The sequence below is a fragment of the Aphis gossypii genome, chromosome 2 (genome assembly GCF_020184175.1).
Source record: "Aphis gossypii isolate Hap1 chromosome 2, ASM2018417v2, whole genome shotgun sequence".
Classification (NCBI taxonomy): Eukaryota; Metazoa; Arthropoda; class Insecta; order Hemiptera; family Aphididae; genus Aphis; species Aphis gossypii.
The window spans coordinates 43,522,400-43,534,224 of NC_065531.1; the positions used below are offsets into that span (position 1 = coordinate 43,522,400).

The 11,825-nt window shown below is 29.8% G+C and overlaps 1 protein-coding gene across 1 annotated transcript; it reads right to left on the minus strand.

The window, feature by feature from the left end:
- Positions 1–1,389, minus strand: LOC126549803 (zinc finger MYM-type protein 1-like). The gene has a single exon (XM_050200179.1). It carries the CDS (start codon positions 1,387–1,389, stop codon positions 1–3), a length of 1,389 nt encoding a protein of 462 aa, XP_050056136.1.
- Positions 1,390–11,825: the final 10,436 nt, after the last annotated feature.

Genomic DNA, 11,825 nt, shown 5'->3' on the forward strand with positions numbered 1-11,825 from the left:
TTACACAAAATTAAGTCTTCTCTTCTGGCTTAAATTAAAGTCGTCAATAACTTTGGAAATGTTTACTTCAATACTTCTTTCAATAGCCAAAAGTGCTAACGAGGACAACCTCTCCTGGCCAATCTTGTTTCTGGTGTATGTCGAGTTCATTAGAATCGTAAAAAACAGACGAAAAAGTTCAAAAAGCACAGGGAACACACTTTTCAAAGATTTTTGTACAAAAACGTCAGCTTTTTCTTGAATAATTTTGTTTCTTGATTCTTCCATTTTATAGAAACATCTCAATTCAGACAAAAGATGTTCATTGTCTAAATTGTAATATTTACACACATATTTAACACTGGCTGCATCTTCATCAGTTCCACCTAGAACTTTGCTTAGATTGTTAAGTACATCCAGGTTGTTTTCTTGAAGACTGGCCTCTATCTCCTCGTTTAGGATATCAATAACTCGCCAGACAATTGAAACTTTGTAGTAATGCTCTACAGATTGAAATGGGGCTTTACTCCCTCCCCCAATTTTCGAGGGGATTTTTCCCTGTCTTGGCAGCTGGGCAGCTCTAAATCCGCACTTGTCAGCGATTTCTGTCGAGTGATTAAACAACTTTGAGAAAAACTCATCTGTTCTGAAAGATTTCAATACTTCAAGTGAACTGTTTTTTACAGATTTCACAATTTCGTAGGTAACACTGCTTGACTGAAGAGTTTTTGATAGTATGTCACATTGTGCTAGAACTCTCCTCAGTAATAGCAGGTCAAATACAAAGTTGAAGTCCTCCAGATTTTTCAACAAAGCATTGGCTTGTCCATCACTAAAGCTCTGGAAACTTTTTTTAATGTTTTTAAAAATAGCATGTCGTTTAGTTGATTTCTCAATGAAGTTGTAAATACTTTGAATTACAAAGAACGTATTTCTAATTGAAGACACGCGCATGCAACAGTTAACAATGCATAAGTTCAATATATGTGCATTGCAGTGAATGTACATTGCCATTGGGGCTTCTTGCATAATTATAGCTGCCACTCCTTTGTATGGACCCCTCATGTTCGATGCCCCATCATAGCACTGAGCACGCAGATTTTTAATGTTCAAACCCATTGAAATCAAATCATTTTTAAGTTCATTTACCAGTGTTTTGCCATCAGTTCTTTTAGCACGGTAAAACCCCACAAATGACTCATGAACTTCTAACTTTTCATTAACATACCTCAAGACAATAGCTACTTGTTCGTGTTTTCCTATATCTTGAGTTTCATCAGCTATAATTGCAAAAACCTTGGCCTCTTTAAATTCTTTAGCAATTTGACACTTAATTTGTTCCCCAATAATGGACAGTAGCTCATTCTGAAAAGTCGCTGAAGTATACTGAAAATTTTTACGATGCTCCATGAAGAATTTTTTTATTAAATTATTATCTTTGGAACGAAGCTTCATCAACTCCAAAAAGTTTCCTCTGTTATTTGAATCTGTAGATTCATTATGACTTCTTAGAGCAATAGATTGTCTGCCACAAAATATCAACGATTCACACAAAGCTTCTAAGTACAATCTATTTTCTTGTACTTCTTCTGAATACTTTTGATTTACTTTTTCAATAACAGTGCCACTTTTGTTCGCTTCTTTTAGACAATTGAGTTTTATGTTATTACTTTGGTGTGAGTTACTCTTCTCATGTTTCTCAAATACTTTTACAGCTTTCTTCCATTTGGAAAATCCAATGAGTGTAAATACATCTTCTGCATTACGTTTACCTTCTGAGTAGTAGAACGAACGACATACAAAACAGAAGGCTTTATCGGTTAGAAGACTATATTCCAGCCAAGAAAAAATGTTATACCATTCCGTTCTAAATTTCTTACCATCCGTTTTAGGGAAATTAAAATCCCGTGGTTGAAATGAGCCTTCCCCAAAACACACTTTAGTCATACTTGGGCCATGAGCAGGATCACGTTTATTAATTAGATCAATTTCCAACTGACCAGTTGAACTAGTTGAACAGCTGGGCCTATGAATTTCATCTATAGGAGCAATGTGCTTAGTAGTTGCGTTGGACTGAGCAGATGACGAGCCTGATACAACTTCTACATTTAGTTCTAGTTCATGTTCCAAAACAACACCTTCTGGCGCTTTATCATCAAACCGTTTCTTTTTGCTTGGTGGGTCTGTACTAAAGTAGTGTAACGATTGTTACATATTTATTTATAAACATAATAATATTATACAACCGTAGGTACATATTATATACTTACACATATTATATATTATATAGTATACATGCATATATTATGTATATTGGTGTATATATGTATGTGTATCGTAGACCAAAACATGTAAAATATATTATGATGAATATACATTATGCCCCTCCTGCGCTGTCTCATATTTAACTATTGTAAAGCTACGGCTAAATAAGAATATATGTAAGAGACAGCCAGTTCCCCGCGTTAACACCAGCGAACACGAACTCCAAGCCAGCCCTACGACTTGTAAACGTTTTATTTAGGTAAGAATAAACTTGATGATATATTTATAAGTATTTGGATCAACCCACATTTATTTGTACCTGAGTACCATTTGCTCCCTAGCTACGGTTAACTTATATTCAAAGGAAACCAACTTCTTCCCTGAATATCATATATTAACGGGTCATCCCCGACCACGTTACATATTGGTGGAGGCGCCGAAGCTCTTTAGTAGTTAAGGTACAAATATTTGTCGTGGTTCAGATTTTTGTTTATTATTAGTTATTAAGTTATATTAGTTAAGGTAAAAGAAAAAGGGAGAAAAGAGTATAAGAGATAAAGAAAATTAAGAGAGTAGTCGGTTTAAGTATAAATGAGTTTTTTTTTTTTTTTGTTTGTTGTTTTTGGTTTATTAATAAGTAAAGATTTATGAGATTATAAGTATTAAGAATTATTAGTTATTAAGTGATATTAGTTAAGGTAAAAGAAAAAAGAGAATAAGAGATTAAGAAAATTAAGAGAGCAGGTGGGTTAAGTATAATTGAGTTTTTTTTTGTTGTTTTTGGTTTATTATTAAGTAAAAATTTATGAGATTATAAGTATTAAGAATTAGGGTTAATGGAATAAGTGTGTAATGTTAGTAGAAAAATATTTTATACAATAAAAATATAAATTATTTGAATTTTTTTTTTTTTTGTTTCTGTTGGTAATTTACGAGATTGTAAGCATTAGGAAAAAGCGTATAAGGAAATAAATGAGTAACGTTGTTAAAAGATATACATTAAGGAGCATATAATACATAGGGTAAGTAGGAAAACATAAGTGTAAAAGCATAGTTATATAAATAATAGGATAGGACATTTCCATTGTAAGTAAACTTAAACAATGTTTCGATAAATAAAAGTAATTAATGGACAACAAATTTTACATAAAACGTAATACGAATAACCAGATAGCTAAGGTGGATAAAGCTAACATATTATATCTAGGTGAAAATTTTAGTTCTGAAATAAATGAAACCAATCTAATAAATATTTTACGGCAAATTGAAGAAATCGATTTAGGTAGCTATTTTGAAAATTCCAGGTTTGGAAAGGTACCACTGTCAGCAAGACTGGTTCAAAAATTTACACTTTGTACCCTATACGTAGTTGAGACGTTACAAAAAGACGAATTTAATCAATTACCAGCACAAAAAAAATTTGAATTTATAATTTCCCAGAGAACAGTAGCGTGGATAAATTTATTAAGTAAAGCGGAAATAGTGGGCTTTTTAGAATTTTGTAATATACATAGCGATATTTCGTCAACAATTGTAGATTTGAGGAATCTCGCAAAAGCAGCAATAAAAAGTTTTAGGGAGGACGGAGACCTTGAGGAAAGCTTAAATGAAACAGATTTAACTTTTACAGAGGACAATTTACCAATAAATTTAAATTGTGAGCAAACTTCAGTAAATAAAACTGTTGATGAAGAAAATTCTAAGAAAAGTATAGGTACCGTTAATATATCTAGCCAACTTCAAAATCTTAGCGAATTACAAACTTCAAATCGGGTAGGTGATACATCTAATGATTCAAACAGTGCTAAATATATTCAGAGATTAGAAGTAGACAAAAAAACCGAACTAATAACACAAGAGTTAAGTAACGATTTGACAATAGATCGTATAAAGGCCGAAAATAATAATTATAACTCAGGTGAACAGAACATAAATAATAATAAAATTGAAAACCATTTAAAAGGAACTATAAAAAATAAATTAAATAAAAAAATGTCCTTTAATCAATTAATGCACAAACCTGATATATTCTCGGGAAAAGAAAACGAGGACATCGATAAATTCATAAAAAAGTTTGAACTTATATCGGTCGTAAACGAGTGGGATGACAAAGACAAATTAATTATTTTACAATTATACCTAAAAGTAACATTAACATAGAACTGGAAATAAATCAACAAATAAAACTAAAAAAACTACTAAGATTTTCGGATTGTTTCGCGCAACATGATATGGACTTGGGCGCTATTGATATAGGAGATACACCCATACCCACCTTAACTGAAGACCCAGTAAATTTACCACCCTATAGATTGGCATTATGTGAACAAAACGAGTTACAAAGACAAGTCAATGAACTTTTAAAAGCAGGTTTAATTGTACCATCAAATTCATCATATGCTAGTCCGGCATTTTTAGTTAATAAGGCTGATAAGACAAAAAAAAAAGTAATTGACTATAGAAAAATAAACAAACAAGTACCACATCAGAATTTTCCAATTACGAATATACAAACAATATTTGATTGTTTAGAAGGATCAAAGTATTTTAACATAATGGATATGCAACAAGGCTTTTTGAATATTCTACTTGGCAAAACAGACCGATATAAATTAGCGTTTATTACCCCGTTCGGGTTGTATGAATGGACTAGGTTTCCATTTGGATATAAAAACTCCCCAAGACAGTTTTCTAAGGCAGTAGCCACTGCTCTTTCTGGACTACTTTATTTAGGCACCATTAATTATGTTGACGATATCGTAAATTATGCAAAAACATTTGAAGAACTACTTATTATCTTAGAAAAATTATTAGAGCGAATTAGAAAAACGGGGTTTAAATTGAAAGCAAAAAAATGTAAATTTGGATATTTTGAATTTAAAATACTAGGGCAAATCGTTAATCAATATGGAGTTAGGCCAAATGAGGAAGGATTAGCAGCAATAAAAAATTTCCCTACGCCAGAAAATATAAAACAAACTAGAAGTTTTTTAGGATTATGTAATTTTTTTAGAAAGTTCATACCACGATATGCTGAAATAGTAGCTCCTATAACAGATTTAACTAGAGGCCACTTCGAATCAAAAAAATCTCCGGTAAAATGGCTGAATAAACACACAGAAACATTCAAAATACTTAAAGAAAAATTAATAAACCCACTGTTGTTAAAACATTTCAACCCAAGCATACCAATTGTCATATGGACAGATGCAAGTAAAATAGGAATTGCAAGTGTTTTATTACAAAAGGACGAAGTAGACGAATTATTACATCCCGTATCATATATTTATCGACGTGTCACTGCCAATGAGGAAAAGTATAGTGCAATTAAACTAGAACTGTTAGCAATAGTGTATGCGCTTGAAACTTTTAGACCATATGTGTACGGTACACACATAGAAATATGGACAGACCACGCACCATAAAAATATTTAGACAATCTTAAATCACTATCAACCAGAATCCAGAGATTAAAAAGTAAAATTATAGACTACGACATAACAATTAAATATAGAAAAGGAAGCTTAAATCAAGTATGCGATGCTATGTCCCGGAATCCAGTATTTGAGCCACCTACTATAGAACATGAAATACAAAAAGATAACGAACTAACAATTTGCACCGTAAAAACGATTAATATACAACTAGAGCAAGCACGTGACGATACATACGCTAAAATTATTGAAGCAATACAAAACCCAGAACTTTCTAACCATATATGGATAAGAAAATCGAAAAATTATTTTTTAAATGAAAATCAAATACTAATGTATAAACATTTATCTAAAGGGCAAACCATGAATTTAATCGCATTACCAAACAACCGTATAAACGAAATCTTAAACGATTTCCATGATCACCCAATTTCAGGACACTTGGGCATAGACAAAACATATAACAAAATTATTCAACGATATTTTTGGCCTACTATATATAAAGATATACGAAAATATGTAACATCATGCTTGAGTTGTCAAAAAAGAAAATCAGATAAAAAAGCGACGTATGGTCAAATGCTAACGTCACCAAAAATTATAGGTACGTCGTTTCAGCGATTTACAATAGACTATATTGGCCCGATAAATCCACCAAGTAATGGGAATTCATATATTTTGGTAGGAACTTGCGCAACTACTAAATACGCTATAGCAAAATCATACAAAAACGCTGATGCAAAATCAACAGTTGCATATTTAATAGACATAATTTTACAGTTTGGGGCAATAGGTGAAATACATTCTGACCGAGGCTTACATTTTGCAAATAAATTGGTGAAAGACTTGCTAAAAGCCCTAAACATAAATAACACAAATTCAATTGCATACCGTCCCCAAAGCCAAGGCCAGACAGAAAAATTTAACGGGACTTTGATAGATATGATAAGCCACTTTGTACAAGAATACCCAAAAAAATGGAATCTATATTTAAAATATGTGTTATTCGCGTATAACACATAAATTAACGATACAACTAAAAACACACCGTTTTACCTACTGCACGGATATAATCCAAAATCCATATTTGACCACAACTTTATAAGTACAGAAACATCGCCCGAAATTTTACTAGAATTAGAAAAATTAAAAAATATTCGAGACAAACTCCCAAAATTATTAGCGGATAGGTATTTAAAAAATAAAAAACATTATGACTCAAATAAGGTACAAGTAAAATTTGATATAGATGAAAAAGTACTAATTAAAGACGAAAATAGAAAATCAAAATTTGCTTACAGGTTTATTGGCCCGTTTAAAATAGTAAAACAAATATACGTAGTAGAAATAATAAAGAACGGACAATTATTAAATGAATATAAACACGTAAGTCAGTTAAAAAAATTTAAAGAACGTTAAAAACTATGTTGCAATAAAACATATAGTAGGTATAAGATGTATATAATAGATATAATGTATGAAAATATATAAAATGTTTTTACAAGGCATCAAATTTTTTTTATTGTATATACAGCAGTAACACAACGAAATACTTATTCTCTCAAAAAAAAAGAACAGTAAAATTAATAAATGAAAACACAAGCAAATATTGAAATACAGCGTTGTGAAATAGACTACGAAATGCTAATAAACTAGGTCAATGTGTAAATCAAAAATCAGCAAAAAAATCATCGCTACCTATTAAAAGAAACATATAATATGAAGAATAACACAATTCAGTTTCGTGACCAAACACAACGCAACGGTTTAATTTTTTCCCCACCATACAGTCTGGTATTAATTTTCAGTACTCAAAAGTCAGTTAATATTAATTTAAATTTTTACATTTCAATTAATTAATTTAATTCTAAAACTAGTAACAATATATTTTATTACTAGACACGTAAAACAATGTTACCAAATAACTTAAATTCAATATTATACCTTTTATTCCTCACTACTTGGACAATAGTAAATGGACAAAATGAAGACAACCTGGCAATAACCAAAATAACAAATGGATCAGGTATTTATTACGAACCACTATCTAAGTTAAAAACATATACGGGTACATTTAATTTACTGATACACGTAAACATTACAATTTATTTAGAAAAATTTCGAAACATAGATGAATTATTAAATAACAATGCGAAATTATGTAAAACTGAAACTCATGGTATTTCTTCAATCTGTAGCAATTTTTTACCCACTTTACATACAACAAGAGTAGAGTTAAACAAACGATATAAAAGCTTAATATCGCTACAGACAGGTAATAGAGTAAAAAGAGGATTATTTAACGCAATTGGAAATTTTGAGGAATGGGCTTTTGGAAGTGTAGGTGATGACAGTTACCAAGAACTACAAAAAACAATACAAAAAACTAATGACAATAGCGGGAGAGCAGTATCCTTAATGAAAACGCAATCAAAAATAGTACAATCTACCATAAATCAAATCACAAACGTATCGTCCACATTATCCCAAAATTTTATTGAATTGCAAACTCAGTAAAATCAGATAATTTCAAAAATAAATAGCAAAAATAATAAATTATTAGAAGTAGAAGTGAATCAAACATTGATAAATTATTTGTTAAATTTAAATCTATTACTAACAGAATTTTCATTTGAAACAGATGAATTAATTGACGCATTAACATTGGCCAGACATAATATCCTACACCCGATTATATTGAACGATAATGAATTAAGAAATAATTTAGAAACTATTGAAAAAACATTCGATTCCACACAAACACTCCCAATCAACATTAATAATACAACTTCGATTGAGGTATTCTTAAAACTCGCTAAAATAAGTACAAAATTTGCAAATTTTCAATTATTATTTATTCTAAACTTCCCTATTTGTAATAAAGAAGAATTTGTACTTCACCGAGTATGGCCAATGCCAATAGAAATAACTACAGCCCAATTTTTATTTATTCAACCACATAACCCATACCTAGCAATCTCATTGGACAAACAAAAATTCATTTCTTTAACAGAAAGTGACTATATAAACTGTAACACTCTTGGTCTTACAAAATATTTTTTTATTAAATAACGTTGTATACTTCAAAACATATTCAATATGTGAAATTCAACTTTTTAATTCAGATAATCAAATTAAATTATCCGAATATTGTGAGGTACGACATGGTTACTTCTATAACGCCCATTTTGAAAAATTACAACGTAATAATTGTTTTGTTTACTGGACAACGAAGAAAATTGTAACAACTATGGTATGTCCTACTTCTACAACAGTTCATACTTTACAGGGTACAGGTATTTTAAAAATACCTAAGGACTGCATTGTATACACACCGTCGACCATATTAACACCACTAAAAGAGACGAATGGTACGGTGTTCACAGATTATTACCCGGAGTTTAACCTTGTTAACTTAGAGCAAATAACAAATAAAATTAAAATAATCCAATCATCAAATATATCTTTTAACTTTTCAAAATTACAAATGCCCAGTCTCAAAAATCTAAAAGAATCCACTAATAATTTAGATTATGTAGTCGCAGAAATAGAAAAACACTTATATTATCGCAAAAGACGCCATTCATCAATACGGAATATATATATGCGCTTTAATACTTAGTTATATAATTATACATTTAACGGTAAAAAAACTTAGGTTGTATTGTGTGAGGGAAACAAATCGAGACATTATTAAAACTCAAAGAATAAGAGGTCGAGATAGAATAGTGTAATTAATCATATATGTATTTTTATTTTTTAGCATAAGGATAACTTATTTTTTTTTTTTTAAAAAAAATCTAATAAAAAAATGTTTAGTAAAAGAAAAGTGTAAAAGCAAAAAAAAGAGAGTGAGAAAGTTCTTTAGATTTGTAGCAATATCCATGAACCATAAGCACTGAACTCAAAACATATGGTTCAATCACGGTCTTTCACTACACCAAAGTCATACCCGTACACCAATCCGAGGACAGACAATGGTAACAGACATCTCTAAATTCAACACAGGAAGAATGATATTTTGAGTATTTCGACTGATTAAAATTGAATAAAAAAAAATAATGTAAATTTGTTATAGATTCATTATGGGATGTAAATGTATATAATATGGGTTTGTATATATATATGTAAGAAAAAATATGGGAAAAAGAATACTTACGGTAATTATTAAAAGAAAGGGAAAGGGTTCTCGTAAATAATAAAAATAATAAGGTCAGTTAGAGACTAGCCGAAATTTTACAATGATAAAAAAAACATGTTGTTGAATTTTACAAAATATTACGTAGATTCGTTAGGTTATTATATACATACACGACCATCAGAAACTGATGAGTCAAATAAAAATAGATATAGGGCGTTCACTAAATAATAAAAATATAAAATGCGTGTGACCGTATTTGTGAAGGCTGGCAAAGCACAGAAAAATGAACTAACTATACGGACATAAATATAAGTGCTGCAGTGTATGTATATTATAACGACGATCTCGTAACAATGATGTAAATGTAAATAGTATTCAGATTCTTGTAAAAATTGTAATTAATTAATTAATTAAATTTTTTTTTAAAAAAAAAGAGAAGGGGGGTAATGTAACGATTGTTACATATTTATTTATAAACATAATAATATTATACAACCGTAGGTACATATTATATACTTACACATATTATATATTATATAGTATACGTGCATATGTTATGTATATTGGTGTATATATGTATGTGTATCGTAGACCAAAACATGTAAAATATATTATGATGAATATACATTATGCCCCTCCTGCGCTGTCTCATATTTAACTATTGTAAAGCTACGGCTAAATAAGAATATATGTAAGAGACAGCCAGTTCCCTGCGTTAACACCAGCGAACACGAACTCCAAGCCAGCCCTACGACTTGTAAACGTTTTATTTAGGTAAGAATAAACTTGATGATATATTTATAAGTATTTGGATCAACCCACATTTATTTGTACCCTGAGTACCATTTGCTCCCTAGCTACGGTTAACTTATATTCAAAGGAAACCAACTTCTTCCCTGAATATCATATATTTAACGGGTCATCCCCGACCACGTTACAGTGGGACAGCAACGAACTCTGCCCTTTTTTGTTTTTTTGAGCCTGGGAAAAAACCCGTAAAAAAAGATGATGATGACATTTAAAAATTAAAAAACATTTGATCAATTTTGAGTTAAGTATAGAATTTTGAGCGCGTTACTTGTAGTGTGGTGGTTTAGTTAAAACCAAAGAATGCGACTGTACCGGGTTAAAGCTAACCCATTAAGCTAAAATGTTTGCACTCTTTTTCATTATAATAAACATTAACTAATTATATTATAGCGAATTAATGTAGATTTACGATAATTAGAGACACTTTAAGATGCTTATATTTTATTGTAATTTGAAATTATTTATGGAATATTTAACAGCGTAAGGGAATATATGAAATTTTTTTTTTTACGGTTTATTAATATATTCAGTGGCGGCGCGTGAACAATTTGGAGGGAATTAAGGGAATTATGTAATATAAAATTTATTTAAAAATTAGATTATTATTAAAAATAAAGTAAATTCCATAAAACATCTATATTTTAATATAATTAAAGTCAATTCACCAGTTTTTTTTTTTTGTTGCGAGCACAATGTTAGTACTAAGTTACAAACATATTAAGTTTGCAATGTATAATATTACCACATTAAGGAAAAAATAATAAACATTACTCATTAAACAGTACTTCAGTACATGTAAAGCTCTAAACTACAGTTTAAATGTAACTATAAACAAAAAATTATTATAAAATTAAAATATTGCATTCAGATATAATATAATAATAATAATAAATATGAATAATAATCGTTATTTTGAAATAATTATTTATTGCATCTTATAAGTTATAAACATAATAATTTTTGAAAAATATACATAGGATCGTTGATTATAGAAAAATAAAATATAGATTATATAAAAATCTAAACTTACCGTCACCATGTAACACTATAATATATATTACCTACACAAATTTTGAAATTGCACGATGACAATACATCGTAAAAATAATGCACGTTTGTATGTCGCTTATTGCCAGTAAGTAAAAATAAACAAATAGTAATCACGGGACACACATATATAATATACATGTATATAT